Source organism: Antrostomus carolinensis, unplaced genomic scaffold (assembly GCF_000700745.2).
Source record: "Antrostomus carolinensis isolate BGI_N321 unplaced genomic scaffold, ASM70074v2 scaffold9102, whole genome shotgun sequence".
Lineage (NCBI taxonomy): Eukaryota > Metazoa > Chordata > Aves > Caprimulgiformes > Caprimulgidae > Antrostomus > Antrostomus carolinensis.
Window position 1 is genome coordinate 68444 of NW_010298961.1, and position 23074 is coordinate 91517.

The 23074-nt window shown below is 39.7% G+C and overlaps 1 protein-coding gene across 1 annotated transcript in view; it reads left to right on the plus strand.

The window, feature by feature from the left end:
- The window catches only part of LOC104520823 (potassium voltage-gated channel subfamily H member 1), a gene marked incomplete at both ends in the record, with an annotated part of 96166 nt that overhangs the window by 55831 nt on the left and 17261 nt on the right, over nt 1-23074 (plus strand). The window contains 1 exon segment of the mRNA XM_010162622.2: nt 19367-19566. Coding sequence (XP_010160924.2) covers nt 19367-19566 — 200 coding nt within the window.

Consider the following 23074-nt stretch of genomic DNA (forward strand, 5'->3'; position numbering starts at 1 on the left):
AATGATCAGGTCTTCTAGGAGAGAGAGGGCAGTATATAAATGTGCCAACTGAAGGAAATAATCAACATACAATCCACAAAACCTGTTTACCCTAAGGATCAGATTTTACTTTCGCACAGTTTTCTCCTCTGCTGACTCCAGTGGTGCCATTCCTGAAGTGTTCTGGGAGGAGTTGCAGTCCACAGGAGCTGCCAGTGTTTCAAGAGCTTTTGTGGTAAAGGAAGGCAAAACATCTTTCATCAAAGGGTTGGATTGCTTCTGAGGTTGACTCAGAATCTCTGCTTGTAAATGCACTTTTCCTCACATAACATTATTGGGGCAGATTTTCAAATTATGTCAATTTAGAATGTTCAAACAAAAAATTGCCTGTTGACAGAATTGGAGACTATTTCATGTGCTGTCACATCACCTTTCTGTTAACACTTGGCAAATTCTTTTGACCGATATTTTCATGGGTGCTTGATAGTTCGTGGTTTAGCTTCTGATTTTCTCCACTTGGTACATGGCAAACCTGACTTTGTTGCTAAGCCTCTGTCACAACATAGAGCTATAAGTACTTAGCACCTATTAAAAAAAACAAACCTTAAGAACTAGCTATACTGGTGACTCATTGGAAAACTCTGACCTTGGACAACAGGAGCTAAGACAGGCATAAGAGTATATGATTTTTGAAGTTAACAATGTACATACCTAGATGTCAATGGCACCTAAGCAGGATATTTAACAGAGAAAATCTAGATCAGGCTGTAAAAGTTAAAATGGGAATGAAAAACGTTAATAGAAAAGCCTAATAGTATAGACTAATTCTGCCAGTTTAAACCCCCTAATTATTTGTGCACCTTTATTGCTTTCATTGCTGGTATTAATTTTTCCGGTCCTGTCAGGAAGGAGCTGCAACTTGCAGATATGCATTTTCTCTAGTGAGAGAAATGACTGCACCTTTCCAGTACCAGCTGATAAGCTTAGTGCCGATATCTGTGCGACAACAAAACCGTACTGTGCTTCTGTATTCCTTGCGTGATCTCTATGCTGCTGCTGTGTTGTATCATTGTGTAGTGAATACGCTGGTTATGCTGTAATTCAGACTGTGGACTTTAAAAATTACAATCAGACAAGTAAACAGAGCATAACAACTATGATCATCAATTCAAAACTGCTTGATTGGACCAGTGTTTTCCCATTAGAAAGGGAAAAAAAAACCTCAACCCCAAAACAAAGAGCTTTTTTATTGATGGCTTTGTGCCTTCCACAGGCTGATGATGTGTTTTATGTTATTGCTTGTGTTCTGATTTCTTCCTACCATTTCTGATTTTACTGCTATTATCTGTCTGCTGCCATCATGATAGTATTAGAAACAAAATGTAGCAACATCTATAATTAGGGTTGTCTACACATTTTCTTTCTATTTCCATTTGATTCATGTTCCTAACTTTCGAAATCTTTCAATTTCCAAGTTGAGATAATTAAGGTCAGCCATTTCTGAGAGCGAGGGTGTTGCTTGTCCATTTAACAAAGCGAGATTTTGATCTTCAGAGCAGATATATAAGAACAGCAGGACTGGAAATTTAAATTTGGCAGCAAGGGAATACTCGTAAAGGAGAATTCTTGGAAAAAACCTGAGCGTTCTTTCAATGTAAGGACCTTTAATAATGACCCATGGAAAACGCTGACCTTGAAGACACACAAGATTATGCATTTATACATAGTTTAATGTCAGTGGAAATGCTGAATAGGCATAAAAATTGTATGTATTGCCAGATGAATCACAAAGGAATGAATCATGGAAGCAACAGGGAGATACCTGACTTTAGTGTGACTCAGGAAAAGATAGGCATCTTTAGCTCCTGAAAGCCACTGCTCTGGGGACAAACTAAGACATATCGACACCCTTTAGCTACTGGGGCCTGCAGCCCAGCCTGGCAGGCTGCCCACATCCACACGCTGCAGGGAAGGAAGGACCTGCTGGGAGAAGCAGCATGGGCTGCTGTGGCAGCAGTAGCATCTGGTGGAGAAGTGGTGCTGCCAGAGCCTAGGGCACATGTGAAACTTGGGAGCATCTGGGAAAAGGTGGTAGGTAGGTGAGGGACAGATCGAACATTTAAATACTGGACAGTACGTACCTACTGGGTTAGCTAAGCTGATATGTGGTACCTGTGTCTTTGTAAGCTTGCCTCAAAGAGTGCAGACGTGTTTCTGCAGAGTCAGTTCTGTGCTACACCTTGCCCAAGATGTGTTGCTATACACAGGTATTTGTTAGCATGTCTGTCAGCCAAGTGTGACTTCTTGGTGTGTTTTGTATTGTCTAAAGTTGGAGCTCTTTGCCTTATTTTGTTTGCTAAGTTCCTTAAAAGCATTCTCCTTTGTGCCTTCTTTTGGGGAGTAAATTCCCTTCTGCTGTGTTCCTCTGTAGCCCACTGTGACACCAGAGTGCTGCTCGTACTTCATTTCAGGCACTAATTTTCAGATATGTGGGACTGGCAATTTGTGAGTTAATGGGTGATGTCTGCATACTGCAATTAACCCAGTTATGGGTTTGATTACATTAATTAAACTCTTGTTCTGGACAGCAGCTGTTTAATCATTTGCCTTCAGGCTTCCCCTTAGTGAGGGTCGTTCTGAAACCTGCTGGTTTTGGGTTGGCAGTATTGAGTAGTGAGTGTGTGATACTGACACAAGTGTCAGCACCAACACTGCACTGACTTTTTTCCCCTTAATCTTAAACTTTCTCGTATTAAAACCCTACTGTAAAACTTTAAATGCCATTGATCAGCTATACTGCTATTCTTTGGAAGCTCTTGGAAGTGTGACTATTCTCCACAGTGGTGGGAGAAAGCTTTTTGCACCAGTTTACACTATTTTGCCTTTTGGTGCATATGTGTACTTCGTGTTATGCTTATGGATGCTGTGCTGGATTCACAGATCCTGAGAAAAACTAAGTCTTGCTTTGGTGCTGTAGCATTAGAATGTATTTTTTTTCCCCAGCACAGTTAGCTGTACTGCATCACAGGTTGTTTGGGAGAGCTGTTGACTTGTAAAGGGGCAGGTTCAGCTCCAGAATCAGCTTTGGCGGAATCAGCAGTGGCATAGCATGACAGGAAAGTGAACTTACTGTCTCGGAGCTTTATGAGATATTTCCATCTTTGGTGGCCATATTGAAATGAGAGGTGAATTTTGGTGTTTCTGCTGTTTAAAAGTCTGCAGAGGTCTGGTGCAAATCAGTAAGGAAGTGGATTTTCAGTGGAAAGCCCTTTTAAAATTTACTTCAAGGTAGAAAAGAAATGCAGCATCTTGGACATCTTGAAAGTAGATCATGGCAGAGACTCACTGATTAAGTTTTGCACCCTTCAATTCTGGTTGCTACTCCTTTATCTTGTGCACAGAGATATTGCAGTGACTATTAATTCTCGTTGCAGAAGAGTCAGTGTAGTGGTTCAGTGTTTGTCAGCTGAGGGGTGCCTGGCTGATGCTCTTCTTGAAGTACATATGAGGCAGAGAAGGACTCGGTCAGTGAAGAAACTCCTTTCCTTCCCCACTCATCATGTTGTCTAGTTGTTTCTCTGTGTGAAAGCTCCAGCCAGGAGTTTTAGACCAGGCAACAGCAATTCAAACACACTGCAAATGTTGGGCCATGGAATGGGAGCCTGGTGATGGACTGTATCATTTGATGACGTGATGGTTTGTGTTAGTTCTTTTTGAACTGAGTAGCCTTCATCAGGGGTACTTTGGCAGTAACTCAGAGGGATAAGGGGATGTAGATGTGGGGAGGTAGTACTAGTTTTAGAAATAAGACGTGTTGCACATAAAGCCAATGCAGAGGGTTTGTGCCTGGCAGTTGAAGATCAGAGATGGTAGCTAGATTCAGCTCAGCTGAGTACCTGTAATCCAACCACACTTGTGTCCCCTCACAGCAATTAATTGAACATATAGCTGGGAAGGCTGGGCCGGACTGTGGCTTTCCAGAAAGCAAGGAGAAACGTAGGTCTTCTGTATGGCTTATTAGCTGACAGAAAGCAATGAAGAAATGGATACTTGAGCAAGAAAAGACTAACTCTGGTGGAGTGGAGTACATCCTATGACAATATTGATGCTGCTACACCTTTTTCAGAATAACTCGGATCCTTTAAATTTGAGTACTTAAGCATGTGCCTAGGACTGGTTTGTCCACAGCCTGGTAGCAATTGTAATAATTTATAAGCCTGTAAAAATTTCCATGCTGATTTTGTAGCCTGTTTTCATCCAGTCTGCACAGAATGATCTAAGTGACTGCAACTGCAATGAAAAGGGAAACTGGGCAGTTCCATGCAAATGTATATTATATGGAAATGTAGACTTACCTGACTCTGCACCACTAGTTCAGCTTTTAATGCTCAGAGAATGAGCAGAAAGAACTAATGCAGAAACTATATGGTCTTAATGGTGGATTATTGGAATTGGTGACACATACACAAAAAAGAAGGAATTTAGCTTTTGTGTGTGTGTGTGTAAAACAAGTATTTCTACTTGCTGAATACTTCAGTTTGCCTGTATTTTGGTGCTCTTGTCTTTTGGGGCACTCAGGAGCCCTATGTCATTTGGCTTGCTTCAGCTGAGGGTGCTCTGCAGCTTGAAGTACCAAGCCTCAGGTTAGAAGGTTTGCTTTTCAGAACTCAGAAGCATTTAAAATTGATGGCACTTTTACAGTGACTGCCTTTCCAGAAGACTGAACAGCAGCAAGCCTACAGAAGCCAATTCCTTTATACATTGCCTTATCCCTTGTGATTGCTGTGACGATTAAATAACTTCAGAGTAGAAAAAGTTTGAATGGCATTTGCCTTAAGCATTCTTGTGCAGTGCTTTTTTAATGAGCTCCCACACTTCCAGCTTGGAACTTCTAGTATTTAGAGCTTTCTCTGTGCTTTCACTCTTATTATAATGTTGATGAAGTGAGGGTTTTTTTTAAAAGACTTTTATTAGCAGTTGTCCTTTTTGTGTTGAGTATGAAACCATGGATTAAGGCAAGTAAAGGTTTTATATTAATTACAACTTAATTGTGTTCTAACTTTAGTCTATCTAGAAATATGTCTTATCAGACAGTACAACAGTAGTATAATACAGGAAGGAGAAAACCCCTGATAATGAATACTTGAAGTTTCCAAAGTATTTTTTTAAACACTTAAAATATTTATAAATTTTCATGAAACTGCTGTGACAACACATTCCCACTATCTCACTGCTGTTGGAAACACTAAAGGATGTTGTTCCTTTTCTAAGGCTGAGAAAGAGGAGACTGTATGCAAGTACCAGCAGAGGGAGTCAGGACTGGGCATTAATTGCTGGAGATTTTCATATCACAGTGGTCATCGTCTGGAAGGGGAAACATATTCTTAATGTGTGGGGTAAAATGTAAAAAGACTTCCTTTAAGAATCTCCTGCCTTGTTTGACACACACATGTGTTTTTTTCCCTCCTCCACTTGTATTAGGAACATGAAAACACAGTCCTGAGTATTCTAGTTTGGGAATCCTCATGGTGATTCCAGTCAAAAATGGTTTACTGAGCCATTTCCCTCTTTTCTGTGCCCTTCTTAGACCACACTAATAGGAAGCATGGAATGGGGTAGCATTTAAAACTGTTCAGGATTTCACATCTCTACCTTGTCAGTTGTAGAAAAATAATGTCAGATAGGAAGGACGCGTAACAAAATAGAGCCACACAGTGGTGGAGGAAAAATGGTTTAGGATGTTGACAGCATTCTCGGAAAAACCAGTATCTCCTCTCCTTCCAGCTGCGGAGCAGTGATCTCTAGATGAATGGATGCTGTCCCCAATGGCACAGTGATGAGGAGAATTTGGGCAAGTGAAAATGCTGTGAAGAGATTCGTGGCTGTGCTCTTGAAGCTCTTTTCTGCCAGTCTGCAGAGTAGCACAAAGGACTTTATCCCTTCCTTTCACACCTTGCTTGTGAGAGTGAGAACCTGTTTACTTAGGCTTTGTATGAAGGATACTGTTAGTACCCAACGTTTTTGTTCTTTGTAGTGCCTTCTGTGATGATCTCTTTGGATTTGTTGTCTGGTCCCCTTGGCTTGTTCTGAAGTGTTTATACTTTCATCTTTCTGGCTTATTGCCTAAGCTTTCAGCATTGAAAAAAAGGAGAAAAGTAAATAAAAATAATATAGTATTTCCTTTAAGACGTAAAAAAATGAGCAATTTATTTTCATCAGCATCTAGCAAGGACAACTTTCTCACCATACTGTTTGTTATTCTAGGCACTTGTGTTTCTCTGGTCTCACTTGTACAGTCTAAAGTGTCTTGCATTGTAGTCACAATGCCAACACACTTTTCAAACAAAGCTTTTAGGGATGCTTGTTAGCCACAGCTCAGCCTACTACTGCTGCATTTCACTTATTGATCTTAGTGAATGTCGTCCTAACTCAAACAGTTTCTTCATTAAGCTGGCTTTTGGTATTTTTTTTTTTTCCTGGAGAAAGGGATATTCACCCAGAGACAGTGTTTCTTTTTTGTCTTGAAACTGCAGAAGGTTCTGGACACAGAAAATGGATGTTACAGCCTGCAAAGGAAATAAACTGCTAGGCAAAGGGCAAAAGGTGAAAAAAGCTCTTCTGCTTATCTCATCAGTGCTGAAGAATACTGCAAATACAGTGCAGGAGCCAGTGGGGGCTAGTGCATGGGGGAGAGGACCTGAGCTGGCAGGTTTGGGCTGAGTTCCCACCTCTGTCAAACACTTTCCCATCTGACCTTACGCAAACTGTTCTGTGTCTCTTCTTTGCCTGCCTTGCATCTCTAACTCTTCACATCTTACTAGTACAGAATGTCTTTTGCTGTGCTCTGTACATACCATACCACCGTGTAGCTCTTCCCTCCCTCTGTAGTGCTACTGAAGCGTGTCTTTTTGGCTTCAGGTGTATTGGTATCAGTAAAGGCAAGCCTGCACCGAAAACCGGACTTTTCAAATCTCGCTATGTTTTTCACCAGTTCAGCTATCATCTGGTGCTTTCTGTTCCATGTTCCTAACCTCACCTACATTCCTTCTCTGGTCCTCTATTCCCCCTCTTACTTATTTAGGCTTGCATGCCTGTTGCTCCCCTTCCTTCCCCACTCCAGCCTGTGAAGTCTCCCTGTTCTTTTGACCATCTAATTTAACTTTGATTCCCTCCTAGTCATTAGCCTTCTCTATTGAGGCCAAGAAGGTCTGGCAGCCTCTTTGATGAATCTGCTAAGTCGTTGATTTAAATTTTGCAGGCTCTGTGATGCAGAGAGACTGCTAAATCATGGCTCTCATGACAGGTTTCTGAAAGGAGTTTTCTGGAGGAAGACCAAGTATTGAATAGAAAATTGGGAGAGGTGAGAGAAAACAAGAGGGCAGAACTTCTGAAAGGAAGCTTGAAGAGTAATTTTGGGCCAGGTAGATGACAAGAATTTTACAGGGAGAAATGGGTTAGAGTGTGTGTGTGTGTGTGCATTTGTATATAGAGAAAGGCAGGATAGTGGTTATCCATCAGAGAGACCTGAAACCACGATCACTGGATCCTGAATGCTCAACATCAGGAGTGATATTTAGGAACACCTTCAAGAGACACTTATCCAGAAAATCTAGCTGTGTGGTTTGCAGGTAGACTCTCTTATTTAAAAACAAAACCAAACCCCAACAAAACAACAAAGCAAAAACCTAAAAAAACCCTCAAAACCCAACACTTAGGCTGTGTACCATTTAAGCATGTCAAGTGAGCTTGACAGAAAAATATTTTAATAGCCTGGTGCTCATGTGCTGATTGATTACAGCAACAGAGCAAAGATAAGTATTCTGTCAAGAATCATTAATATCTGTCAGCCAGCTATATAATATCAAAAATTCAAGCTGTTGAAAAGCATTCTATCCTTGCCTTGTTCCTAAGACCAGTAAATGAATATTCATGATAGCACACACAACTTACGAATGGTTCTTCACTTCACATAGCTTTTAAAAGATGAGCATGCAGGTTACTGCCACAATTTGTTAAGTGTTAAAATGAGTTCCTGTATTTTTACTTCTTTATAATTTGATAACTTTAATGCCTGTAAATGACATGGAATGTATTTACCACAGTTGTTTGCCCAACTCCTACTGTTGGTCTCCAATTACTGTATGAGCTGTAAGATCATCTTGTTGCCTCCATCGGTGGGAAGGAAGAATTTAAGCTCTGGTAGGTGCTACCTAGGTGATACTGTACGTGGCAGAGAATTATGGAGGCAAGTTCTTCAGTGCTTAAACAAGGGAAAGACTTATGATAACTGCAAAAACTCTTCTCTGATGTTGTGAGACCTATCCCTGATCTGCAAGAGTTAGCAGCGAATGCTTCCTTAGTGACTGCCTTGGGACTACTGCAGGATTAGGCTAGATCCAGTATTGCGGCGGCAGAGAATAGGGATCTGAACTGTCAGGACTTTTCATTTTGTTATCCAAAGATCAAGATTTAAGTTCAGGAGGAGCCATTGTTCTCATGTTATGTGCCCTATATCACAGTGATGAGCAGTTTACTCTGAGGTTTGACTCCTGATGATGTGCTAGTGCTAACTTAAACTGAGATTCTAAGTACTTTTACCAGATGCTACAGCCACCTTTTATCTCTGTGATTCCTAAGGCTTTGTTGATGCACACATGTGAAATAACTTAAACTAGTCTTAGAAATTACCTTTTTCCTAGGATCTTTTGGGAGTGCTAGGATAGTAGGTGTTCTCCACCTGTTGGGGCTGGCCAAGTAAACCTTACTGGAGCACGCCTGCCAGAAAATGCATTACTCTCTAGAGCAGTGAGAGCAGAGAGGTCTGTATTTATGGCCAGAGGTATCTGCCTCTCCCGTTCTAATCAATTACTTCCTGGTTAAAAGGCTCCAAGGATATGGAAATGTTGGGTTCATATCCCTGCTATATTTATGGAGACTGGAACAGGTCTAACAGTAAAAACTCCTTTCTTTGTCTTTCTCTATCTTCAAAATACCTAGTCACCTTTAGGTAAAGGAACTGTACAGGAAAATTGGACACCTGAGTTCAGGTCTCTCTGCCTGCACTGAGATTTGAAATGCAGGCCTGTTGTATCCCAGATTTACATTGCTTGCAGGGCAGTATAGTTGCAGTCTTCCGTAGATCGCTCTTTCCTAAGCAAGCAAAAGCTTTGTGTGCCTTACTACTGGATGAAATTTGTAGCTGCAGATTTTTGACAGAGGTATTTCACTGCCTTTGAGAGTCCTTTGTACTTTCTGTTGGCCAGCTTCAGCTTATTAGCATCTGCAAATGTCATTCTTGTGTGCCTCACTGGTTCAGGAATTGCACAAGCAGTATTGTTCTCTAAAAAGGTCCCAGTGGGATATTACTACATCATTACTTCTGATGTATAAGTTTGTATATGTGCAAATATACTTGCATTTTGTGCTGGCTTGCTAACAAACTCGCCAAAGCACAAGATGCAGCTAGCTGACATTTTTTTAGATGTCAGATGATTTCTAGGTAACGTTTACTTTAAAAAGAAATTAGGCAGTATCTCTATGTATTAACATCTACCCCTGAATATAATGATGTTTCTTTTTTAGAAGTTAGGTGTGGAATTCCCAGCTATGTGCATGCTTACATTTACTGCTACTTTTAATCCTGCTGAGTTCTAATAAAAGAGCAGAGTCAGCCTGGAAGACAAGCATCTTGAAGACTGGAGCCATAGGAACAGTAATTACTGCCTATTTCTGAAAGTTAGGCTATAACCCTCTTCACCACTCTATTGCATGTGAGAAAAGTATTCTCCTCACATGCAGTCATCCATGGTTTCTCATTAAAAACTCAAAAAGTCGTTTCAGTTATTTTTTGATAAGCCATATGTGTCTTCACTAACCTGTCATTTCACTTGTCAGTAAAGCAGACCCCCTAGAGAAGCCCCTGTCTATGAGCTTTTCCCCTTTCACATTCCTCTACATACTGTATGCACCTATTGACTTTGGTCTGCAGGCACATCTGTGATTAGTGTGTGGGAGGAGCATGACTCAGACCTAGTCATTCCAGTGACAGTTGTTCTTTAACCACCTCAAATTAGTCTTCATCTGTGAATGTCATCTTTATCTCGGACCTCATTGGTTTGTTCAACATAATTAAAAACTTAGTATTCTTATTTGTGTTATAAACACCATTAAATATTTGTAACTATTTAATGACACCAGAAAAGGGAAGCTTTTGAACCTGCTTGTCTTTAGGTTTGTTTGGGATATGCTTGAAAAGCCTGTATGGAATATATTCACATAAGTTGTTTGCACTTGTTGCTCCCAGAAGTAAAAGACATGCATGTGCAAGGTGGAATTGGCAGGTCACCCAGTGTTGGCTAAAGAGCACCTTGCAGTCTCTCTGTAGTTATTGAAGTAACGACACCCTGGAAGCCTGGCTTACCAAGGTTATGCCTCAGAAGGTTCAGACTGAGCTGCAGTGAAGCAAAGCAGACAGGTACAGCACAGTCCAGTTAAGTGCAATAGCTTTAGGCGCTTAATTTCACAGTAAAGTTGATCTGAACTGAGAATTAGTTGTTGTCCGTAACTCTGGTATCCATTCGTCCTGCTAGGTGCAGCTGTGCTCTTAACTCTAGCTGGCAGGCCTGTCAGCTGCACAGGCTTGACAGCTCCTCGGTGATTAACACACTCTCTCTGTGCAGCCAATGTATAGATCGTTGGTTGTTTTGCAGCGCGACTGCTTGGAGCAAAGTCAGCTTGAAGAGTGCTAGTAAGTGTATGCCAGGTAAGCTATGGAAGACCCAGGCTTCATCTCAGTTACACACTTTTTGTTGTTTTAAGGGCTTTTGTTTTGGGGACAATGCAGGTAATCCAGAGAGGTTACTTCTCTCTGGAATCTGTTGGACAAGGGATGTGCCATTTTTACATCAGCTGGCTGGGTGAGGCCAACGCTCTACTACCCACCTCTGGTTCACTTCACAATGAAACCATAGTACCTTCATCCCACTCTGCTTTTATATTGGGATGATTTATAGCCATTAAAGTTTTAGCTTTTCTTTTGTTCTCAGAGAAGACAAAGCCTTAAAAAAGACTGTGATGTACTTGCTACATAGACAGCAAAAGCATTTGTAAGCCAATGGATGAAAGTTAGTGGTGAAAGAGAGCTGCTCCATCTCCTTATTTCTCCTACCTGTGTCCTTAACTTGAATCACAGGCATACATGCTCTCACCTATGGAGTAGTGTTTAAAGCCTATGTTTAAGTGCATAGCTGAGTTGAGGTTTTAAGCCTAATGAGAAGTGAGGTCACTGCAGCCTCAGGGAAGGCCCTGGGTCCTTCCTCCTTCTAGTCTGACTGGTGGATTCAGATCTGAACATACTCAGCAAGAAATGCATCCAGCTACCAACTTCTTGCATGGGTGCTCTGGTGGGAGAAGAGGGAATCTACCTGAATCCATTAATCACTGGAAACAAACAATTACTCTAAATATCTCACTGAAATGTAAGATACCTTAATTAAATGAGGCCTGGAGTGATGACCAAAAGGAGTGCTGCTTGGGCAGTTGTCACCAAGTGACTTTAGCCCTCACACTCTTGTGTTGCATCAATGACAGGGGAAAGTTCAGTCCAGAATTCAGTGTGCATAAGTGCTGGATGATGGTTTTAGTGTGCAAAATTCAGATCCAGTTTTGAACTCTCAAAAGCCACAGGTTTATTTTAAAATCAGGCTCAGAAATTGCCAACAGGACTGGGCCTGAGCCAGCAGGAGAAAGTCCAGAAGAACATGTGGCAGCATTGTAGGGACAGGGCCAGAAAGTTTGGATAAAAGACAATCTCCTTGAGCCTCTCTAGATTTCCATCCTGTAAGACTTTGTGGAAAACATAATACAAATTACAGCTGAAACAGGGTAAACAGAGGAACCATATGATCTATGTATGTAAGCAGTTTCACATGAGAACATCTTTTCCCTTTTATTCCCTCCTCTCTTTAATCTTTTCCTAACTGTTATTTCTCTGTGTAGCTCTAGTTCAGTAATAGATTAAAAAAAAAAAAATAAAAAAAAATGAGAGTTTGCTTCTAATTTGGGGCAGCCATTTCGGATAAGTTGAGGGTAGATTAAAAAACAACTTTCAAAGCAAAAGCCTTCGTATTGGTGCGAGTCAGTAAAAACCTAGAAGCAGTATCTGGAGATTTAATTTTAACCAAGTAATTGAAAATGGCCGTGCATTACTCTGTATAAATTGTAGAAGAAAAATGATGCCCTTAAATGTCTCAGTCGTCATTTAAATGGTGATCTGTTCATTAGTGCTGGGAAATGAAATGGAAATCCATTTCAATTTTCTAGACAATTTAAATTTTATTGTCCATAAAATTCTACAAAACAGTAAAATAGTGTCCTTTCTTGCAAATTACAGAGGATTTAATCAGATTTTGCCATTTTAATAATTCTTATCATGGTAAAACCTGCTAGTGAATACACTGAGCTGAAGTCATCCCATGTTGAAAAAAGTGTCCCACTGGTGAGTCTGGCCTCATATGTTTGGAATACAGATGGTTTTTGCAGCTGTAATCTGTTTGTACGGTTAGTTTCCTCTTGATAATCAAATTGGCTTAGTCTAGAGCAAGGTTTAGCATTCACTGAAATACACATGCTTAAAACACAGAGCATCATCAGGACACCTTCAAAACCCTTGATGACCTTTCTAAAGATGTTCTGATAAATATCTTGTTCTTTACAGGAATTGTAGTTGTTTTAAATAGTTGTGAAAATCAGTACATTTCCTGACCATCCTGTCTTAGCTTATCAGAGATGAACCTGTCTTGTGGGGGATAAAACATGGAGAGGTAACTGGAAATTGTCATTTCTGTGGAATAATCTTCCTGTTTCTCTAGTCTTACTTTTGAGTACTCATGCTGCTGTTTCCCCTTGCAAATCTTCTTGCCTGTTGCTCTTGCTATCCCATATTCTTGTATTTTGACTGAAGTAAAATTAGATCCTTCAAGGAGCTTTCTGTGAACTCATTGATTAAACCATAATGATTCTTTGAAAGTCTTTTTGGTATCAAGGGCCAAGGCCCTAATTTCAATTAATTACTAGGCATTTCTGTGTTTGCAGTTAGTCGTGGCTATCTGGCAGGTTTAAGAATTTAGCAGAACATAACATCTTCATATCTGGTTTATGATGCATCTTTGGATACATCAGTAAAATGATGTTACCCCATTGGGACTAACCAGTCAGTGGAAGTACAGGACCTTGTAGAAATACTGATTCCTTCAGATAATTTAAGTGAGAAGAGTCAGGTGAACGCATTGGTCTGCTGTTTGTTTATAGAATAGGAACACGCAGCCTTATTTTCCTGAAGGTGAGAGAAGCTCAAGATTAGGGATTTAAAAGTCTACCACTTTGAAATCTCTCTATATTCAGGATGTTCTTTAATTCCTTTCAGAGTCATACTTGTATTGTCTTCTATTGGCTTCCCTCTACAGCACAAGTGTAATGTACATCCAGACTCTTATTCCTTAATTTTGCAACCAAGAACACATCCAAGTCCTCACAGGCTACTTCTGATGACTTGCGCATCAGATTTCTTTAGTAATCTGCTTCTCTGCAAGCATATTGCCTGCAAGTGAAATCTGTGGTTGTCATTAAATCCCCCTCTAGATGACTGTTAGCACCTTTCAGTGTAAATCTAATACTAAACTGTAGCTGCCAAAACAAATGAATGATGAGTTTTGTGAATCAGGATTCTTGCCATTTTACTTGTTTGGACATTTCTTAATTTGCCAAAATCCAGACTTTGTATTGTTAATTAGTGGGGTTGTGTTAATTTAGTCAGGTGCTGCTATACAGAGGAGGTAACAGTCACCCTTCCTTTGTATGGATTATCAGGGAGCCCTTCATCCTCTCTTTTCATAAACAGGCTTTTGGATCCAAGATGCAGCCTTTCACAGAGTGCAAACTGGTGTTGGCCCTTCACTGTGAGTTTAGAGCGAGCTGTTTGTGTTGGAGAGATTTCTTGCAGGGCTAGTGCTGAAGTTTGTTTTATTGACTTTTATTCACTTGGCTCTGATCAGAGATCAGTTTTGGTCTGTGTGTTTTCCCATGCTGTTTATCTCAGCCCAAACTTGCTAAAGGCAAAAGCAAAACCTGTTACAGATTTGTGCTGCCCACGACGCCAGGATTGTGAAATTCTTGTGAGCCAAAACACTTGTGACTGGTGCCACCAGCTGTGTGGGTACTACCAGATCAAATCAAAATAAAAAAAACCCTTCAGTTTTGAAGCATCCTTAGGGATGCTGGAGTTCAGCATCTTTGGAAGGTTTAGTGTTTTACCAGCATTTACCTCTCTTCTTCGATACGGAGCCTTAAACTTGCAAAATGTAAGTGGTTTCCAGTCCCTGAGATAACAGGAGGTTATTTGCCTGTGGGTCTGTGCTGGTGTAGTAGCAGGTTGCTTTTATTTTGTAGAGTTAGGAAAGGGCGTGTGGAGACCAGCAGTGGGAGCTGGTTGTGGTTTTTGTTCCATAACTGTTCTTAACTCTTCCCTTTCTGCCCTTACATACTGCAGACAGCCTATTTTAAGGTGCGCAGATGTGTCAACTACTCTAGTCCTTGGAAGTTGCTCAAGTAGCTTCTTAGAGCAGCTGTTCCCTTGTTTATGTCTCTGACTTGCATTTCATTGCAGTGCTTGTTTTTTTGGTGTTTGGAAGAGGAAAAAAAATCATGTCACTGATGCTCAGTTGTTTAGCCCTTATCAACTGTGTCCTCATTGATGGCCTCCCCTTCTGCAGGGGGGACATTTCCACTGTAGCTGGAGCCTTATATGTCCCATCTGTCGTCAGCAGGGTGATTTCAGCAAATGTGATGATGAGTGTGAGAAGATTTGCAGTAGGATTTGACTAAGAGTTTAGTAAAATTTCCCAGTGGTCTTTCATCTTTCATCCTACAAGTCAAGTGGTTCTGCTGCATAGCTTGGTGCTCATGTCCCTCATGGCCTATTCAGGCTTTCTGCTTTTCTCTTTGCCATTGAATTCATTTTCAGACTTGCTCAATTGATAGTAGTGAGACAGTTCTTTGATCTTTGTCGTTGCTACTGCCTTACTTTTGCTTGTGGGGTACCTAAGCTGAGGTGCAAATTACAAGCTGGTGGAGTGAAAGAGGAGGGAGGTGAAGCACTGTATCAGTTCAGTCCAGGAGAATAGAGAGCCATGGGAAGAGCAGGATCTGTCACTGGAACAGCACAGGGGAGAGCTCCTCTGGGAATTTACTTTCACTTCAAAAAATGTATTTTTCCCCAAGTTGTGAAATTCAGGACTTGATGTACATGCTAAGAAGATAGTAGCAATTGTAATTTGTTTTATGCCATGTGAAAATGTTACGTAAACATATTGTGAAAATTCATAAAGTGCATAATATTAATTGACCTATTAGATTACGGCTAAGTTGTTGACATTTATTCTTCACTAGCTAAATTAAATGCTATCTCTGTACATTGTATTAATAAAAAATAAAAGGTAGATAAAAGATTACAAACATGAAACTTTATAATTTGAACTTAATAAGCTTCCTAAGAAGTAGCAAATTAAGCAGCTCTACATGCATCTTGATAGAAAATGAGGCAACCTATTTAAATTCTGTACTATTCTAGAAGGGTATATAGATACTCGATAAGAAAATCTTTCTTTAGATGCTCTGGTTTCAAGTTGCAAGACTACAAACAGCAATTATATCAAAACTAGTGCTGTAAACAATTTGTTGATAGATACCTGTTCAGTTTGGTATTTGCTTGCAGACTGTAATTAACAATTCAGCATTTTTCTTTTAAATGCATGCTCTCTACCCATAAGTAGGCATAATTACCACTAATCAAGACCCCTAATCTCAAGCAATTATAAGCTCTTACATTGTTCTAATTGCACATTTTAAAACAATGGTTTTTTTCTCATATAATTATGTTATAATCCATACAATTATTAATTTCTCATTTTCTTTTTATCTGATCAATGTTAATTTTGTGTGACCTCACAATGTGTTATCTGAAAAATGTCTTTGAGGAATGCAATTTTTGTGGTTAATTTATGGTTATGTTTAGTCTTCAATGAGAGTGATATAGTGCAACAGGTTTTCAAGACTGTGTTTACTCTCGGCCATCTATGAACTCAAAAATCTGTTGTAAACTGCAAACTTATTAGTGAAACAAAAGTGCAATTATACATTTAGATCGTCTACTGTTTGAGAATCCAGGAGCTTGCTCTTTGAATAGTATTTGGGTTAGCATAGGCTTCTCCCTAAGTATGTAAAACGGGGTTTGTTTTGGGTTTTTTTTTATTGCATATTTTATTATTTGCAGATAGACAGACTTTCTGGATCAGCTTTCCAGAATGTGAGAACAAAGGCACTTCAGTTTTAGAATGCACTGCAAGTCGTGGGGGCAAGATCTGAAAGGTTGTTCACTAGTTGATGTTGGTCTCACTTGTTGCTGTATAGTTCTTGTGCACACATTTTGTATGCAAGAGTTTTGGATGACTGCATTTTGAACAAATCATCATCAATCTGATGATTCATCCCAGGAACCGCATGCAGCACTTACATCTGTAATTGGGGTAATTGCAAACCTCTCATTCTTACAGATAGAAATTCGTCCTCTTACAATTCTAAAATCAGATGCCAGATCTTTTACTCTGGTAGCTGAGACCTGCACTGACTTGTATTTATTTCTCTATTCATATTTGTTACATTATTAAAAGTAGCAGATGATTTGGTGACCTTTCCAACCTGTGTCTGACCTTCATGATTCACTTGTGCGGGTAATTGGCTATTGAAATGACTATGCTTTTATCTTTGACATTATTTAAACACTGGTCTAAATGGGGTGACACAGACTGCATTGTAAATGGGTAGCCACATTGTTGGAGACAATGTGTTTTTCTTTATTATCAGAAAAGAATGTTAATGTTGGGGGAGAGGTGGGCTCTGTCTTTTCTGAGGGATCTTGACATTCATGGAGATGAGATGTTGGAGATTTTGCCCAACTTTCTTCCTGTAGTAGAGTGTTTCTGAAATCTTTCTGGGGCTGCAGTGTACTGCAGTGGGTTCTTTTCATTATTCCTTTGAAAAGAAGCAAAGGCACACAGATAGCTATTTCTATGCAGAAGAGGTCAGTGTTTAATATGGTAATGTATCTAACCAATATTAGGCTGCAAAAATCCTTGGCTTTAATGTGTCTTTAATAGTAATAAAGTGGTTAGATAATGATAAATTAAGGATTGTAAGTTTGGGGATTTTTTTTTTTTTAATAAAAAATTAATGTAGGCAGGAATAATTTTTCTTGCCAAGATAATTGTCATTCTGGAGTATAGTAGCTGCAGTTTGCATAGGAAATTGCTCTAGGACAGCTTGCCTCATGATAATCAGAATGAAGAACCAAATTTCTGACTTTTCTTTAGGCTTCATGTAGCTGGACAGTAAAGGGACAGAGTGGGGACTCCATTTTAATTTTGCTGGTATAGAGCTATATGTTCCACGATACTGAACACCCAGGTCTTGCTGTTTGCCAGAGAGCAAGAGATAGTTGTATGCATACAAGTATGGTTGCCCAGAAATCTGCAGATAAGAATTTGTTTGTGACCCTCTTCCTAATCTGCCACCTATTTTCAGCGCTATACTGGGTGGCAGAAGAACGATGTTTGTGGTTGCCCTGTGCTGCTGAAGTGTCCTGCCAGTGGGACTTTGCAGGTTTGGAGGTCCTGAGTTCGGTTTCTCTTAAGGATCCTGGTGAAAGTCAGTGTAAAGCCTCAGGTAGCAATATTGTAGGGTTGTGTTTGCCTCTGCGTAACAGAGAGCAAAACAGGACATAGATAGGGAAAGGTAATGCTGTTCAAATACTAAATATTCATGGATTAAGGAGCATTTATAGTAAATCTGTTTTTTAAAGTATTTTTTCATGCTTCAGTACTCATTACATCAGACTTCCTGGTATGTTTTAGCTCAAGCACCAGTTAAGGTTAAACAGAGAAATAATCTAGACATTTCTGGTCACTGTCTCCCCATTCATACTCTCCACTTTTTTATAAACTGAGTTTGCACATTTTTATATATATTTTTATACCCATCCATACAGAGGGGTAGTAGAAAAGGGGAGAGCTTTTCTCTACAGGAACTCATAAAAAGAAAAGAAATCATAAAGCATCATGAAGGAATTCTGTAGAGAATTAGAAGTGTACAGGCCTTGAGCAAGTCTAAATTTAACTTGCATTTCTCAATGATCAGGGAAAAGACAGTCCTGTAAGTTACTCTTGCACATTATCAAAGGTGGGTTTCTCTTTCACATTATCAAACCTGGGGACAGGAAATGATAAAGAGGAAGAACTTCCTCAGCAAGCCAGAGCACTTCCTGGTGGTTATCGGTGCATCTGCCATCGGACTGTTTCTCTCACTCTACAGCCAGCCTTTCATGTATCACTGACCTGATTCATGTCATAGGAAAGCTCCCCTTGAGGCTTCCTGTCCTTCCCTTTCATACAGGGCTGGATTGGCTGGAAGAGCCTCAGTCCCTGTCTCTGCAAGCCATCAAAACATGACCATTGAGACTGCCACCAGACTGCTGTTCTGTCTTGGGCTTCAGCAGGCGGATCTTCTCAAGTCCTGTGTGTTTTCATCTGCTTCTCTCCACACCTGGAAATACTGCCTTTTTTTCTTTCTCGTGTTTATTCTTAAACCCATTTTGATGAACCAGCTGGCTTCATGACTGTGTTGAATGAAGTCAGAGGGGCTGTGCGGCAGTCTGCCTTTGAGGGCTCTAGCTCTTGCCTCAGGCCTGGCTGTTCTTCTGCCTGAAGAATGTAAAACATAATATGAGTTTTTATGTATTATTAAACTTACATCTGTAAATCACTGACCCATGGTAGCTGTTTATTACATATTCCATCTTCTGCTTTGATGCATTGTTGTTGTCACACTGAGGTGGGTAATGATGACTTGGCTTACCACTGTGGTAATGCACTTCAAAGCTTGGAAATCTGTCACTGATGGCATTTCAACACAGGCACTATAAACCAGAGATGAAATTTTAAAGTATTTGCTGTCAAGCTATTAGTCTTAAAATTCTTGTGTCTTCTCTTGTGGTTTCATAAGGATTTGGATACTACTGAATTTTTTGATGGACAATGACAAAGAGTTGTGTTTCAGGAACTCTGTGTTGCAGAACTTGCCATCACAAAAGTAGGTGGTGGTCTTCAATTTGTAGTGCTGAAGGTGACCAATAAAATGCTTGTGCTTATCAGGCCGTCCTAACAAAGCATTGGTACTGTATGCATTTCTGTGGGCCTGGCGTCTCCTGCCTTACAGCATAGTGGGACACAGACTGATCGTCACAACTTATGTATTTATTGCTTTTCTTCTTTTTTTGCAGCCCTTCTGTATGCAACCATTTTTGGTAATGTGACAACCATATTTCAGCAAATGTATGCTAATACAAACAGATATCATGAAATGCTGAACAGTGTCCGGGACTTTCTAAAGCTCTACCAGGTCCCTAAAGGACTGAGTGAACGTGTGATGGATTACATTGTTTCCACCTGGTCAATGTCCAGAGGAATAGATACTGAAAAGGTAAGTAAATTAAACTGCAAGGAAACAAGTCACATCCTGAAAGTATTTCATTAAAATAAACAGGAGGTACTTTCTTAGTAAAGAAGACAAATATTCTTTAAATAGTTCCAAGTAGCAGCTTCCCTTGATTTTAAACTTTCAAATACAGTATTTCACCTATTCTGTCATACTGACATATGTTAGTGGTAAAAGTATGCATGTGCTGCTGGTATATGTCATGAAATAGTATAATATGTCATAAAAATGATGAAAGTAAAAACTTGATAACTAAATAAAAAGTTCCAGGTTCTAAGAGAACCTCAGAATTTCTTCAGATGAGCTTTTTTTGCAATATTTGTTGTGTGAGGTTGTTTGCAGCTCTGTGGGCCTGAATACAAATTAAAATTTGTTTTGTCTTCGTAGAATTTGAACGTAATATTCTGTGTGCAGGTTAAAGATATTAATGAAATCTGAAAGTCATTACTATAATAACAATAATGTATTGTTTGAAATCTGCCTTATGTGAGGCAAATATTATCATCCTAATTAATTGAATTTACAAGTAAAATTCCTATTGTGTCTTTTAAAATAGCAAACGGGCCTTCATTAGAAGACACGTACAAAAGCAACTACTTGCCACTTTCATATTAGTTGCCAGCTTTTATGGAGATAGATACTGTTTGCTTTCTGCTTGTAAAGAGATGTGATTTGTGGGGTGGTTCATTCAGGTAATTATACCAGTGCTCTGATCAGCAGCCTTCTGGTTGGTGGCTTAATTTAGTATTCAAAACTGTAGATGATGCAGTTAAAGAACAAACAATCTCATTTCTGCCTAGCTGTTAAAGCATCGTTATGAAAGAGTAGAACAGATGTGGCCTTGCACTGGGCTGTCAGGAGACCAGTGGGTACACAGGGTACTGTTTGCTTTCCTAAATGGTCTTCAGCGTGTCTGCCATTTAGATCCCAGACCACAATTCTGGGAAGCACTGTCCATCATACCAGCTTTCAGAATGAAATGGTATTTTAGTACTGGATAGTGCTGATTAGAAGCTGCTCTGCCTGTTTTCTCACAAAATACCGTTGTGCAGGGTTATGGCTTTGAGGTAGGTACATTTACAGAAGGTGGAGAGACAATATCCAAGGATACATAGTGTAATGAATGCTGGTGCTTTCATTCACTCCCCAGTACAAGCTCCTTTCATCATTTTAACAAAGCAACAAGAAAAAATTGTGATGTAAAACATGTTTGTTTTAGCTTATCTTCAAAGTTCATTCTTGGCTGCTTCTGATAAGAAGAGAACTGCTTTAAGACTGCGTTTGGAGACAGCAGGATAACCAAACCAAGCACAACTCACTGTCGCCTTTGAGAATTATCTTAACAAACAGGAAAAAAAGTCTTCAATTATCAGGACATCAAAGACCTTAGTATGGTGTTGTTTTCAATAACTAGTGTGTTCATAGGTGAACTGCCAGTAGTGATGACTGTAAAACCAAGAAATCAACTTTAATTTGCATAGCAAAAGCTAGCAGATAATAAGACCAACTACTGGCTGTGCCAATCCATAAGCTCTCAGGTCTGAGCTCCATTGGTTTGATGCTTGTGTATAACTTCTAGGATGTCATGCAATGAATAAAACATGTATTGCTCCTGTGACAGAACAGTAGTAGTTGTGCTGCTGTGTAACGCAGTGCGGCTTTCTACAGAAGAGGCAGATATTTAAAGATGAACTTAGCACAGAACCCATCTTCTCACTGTTTTGTAGGCCACAAATTTGTCAGTTCAGTGTGAACTGCAGACATGCCAAAGAGTGAATAATCAGCTAAAAGCAAAGTAAGTCTAGAAAATACCAGTCTAACAAAATTTAACCAAGAGCTGATGAAAGATTCTAAAATTAATCCATGAAGATATGTTTCTTACCTCCCATGCAAATGAAAGTCTTCTGCCATTTGTCTGTAACTCAAATGTCTCTAACCCCTTTAATTTTTGTGAAGTCTGGAGACAACTTCTCTAAGTGGAGAATGGAAAATGAGTTAACTTCCTATTAGACTGGAAAACCAAGGGGGTTTTGTATAAGAGCCTAATTTTAAATATTTTCTTGTATATTCAGGTTTTCTTACTACAATTTCTATTACAACAACCCCTTTGCTGTGTGATATTTGAGTAACTGTGAAGTATGTATGTGTAATTCCAGTAGCAAAGTTTGGCAAGCATCTGCAGATACACAATGTTTTTGTTGCCAGAGTAGATAAGATAATTGCAAAGACAGTTATGGCCGCTGCCTGTGTTCCATGTTAAATGCTGGTCTTGCTGCCTCAACCCATTTCTGTGAGTCTGGAAAACGCAGGAGAAATGGCAGGTTTGGCTGCTCTTCTCTGTGCGGCAGCCAGGAGAGATCACCCATGAGTGCCCTACAGTTAATTGCTATAGAAATATACATCTTTCAGAAGTAACATCTGTAATAGCAAGTTTGCTTGGAGGTGGGCCAAAGATGATGATAGTGGTGGTAGAGTTGTTTGCCTTTGGAGTAGCAAGTGTAATATCTGGAACCTGTGCCATGCACAAAGTTATGAGGTTGGTTCTCTGCTCAGATCTTGCACAGAGCTCCATTGCAAGGTGTAGGCATAGCCATAGTGCTTCCTGTGTTACCTTTATGTTTGTATTGAAGGAGCCATCTCTTTCCATCTAGGACAATGTGTGGGAGGCACTCTAAAGCTCACCCAGTGTGCTCCTTAATTGGATGGAATAGTTATTACTGAGAAAAAAAAAATGAGGCAGACTTATACTATTCAATGTTTTTCTCAAATAATACATGCATTATATATAATAGATGTGCTTAAACACAGACTGTCCTCCAAGGATTTTGTCATCCCAAAACCCTGTTCATGTTATATATTTCCAGTGTTTTTGTCAGGAACTTTTAATCTGTGCATGCAGAGTAATTCTGTATTCTTCCCACTCAGCTGTGTGTATTACCTTGAAAACTTTCAAAAATGGCCCTGACTGGTACCCGCTGTGCTAAGCATCAGTTTTTGTACCCTTAGGAGAGCACATCATGAATTGCCGTGAGGAACATTGCATTTGGAAGATCAAAAGTTGCCCAACACAGATAAAAGTCTCTTTCTTGTGTGAACAAAAAACTTGTCACTGCCACTGAGGGGTGAATTTGAATACCTGCAAATCCCAATATTATGAGTTCAAGAAACTTGTAATTTTTTTTTTTTTTTTCCTCCCCTAAAGGAATATAAGATTGCACTTCTCTATACAATATTCTCTCACTTGGAGCATAGAATTTGTGCAGGCTTTCATGGAATCTGCCTGTTGAAAGACTGACCTACCATCTAGAAACAATCCTTCAGGAAGCTTTCCTCCACCACTTTCTGTACTACTGTGCTCTCAGTTTTATTTTCTTAAAAACCTGAGGCCTTATCCTGGTATTTCAATATTCAGCAGAGCATGTTTCTGAGATAAAAACATTGTTTTCCTTCAGGTATTGTGAAGTAGACTAAGTTAGTATTGTGGCTTATGTGT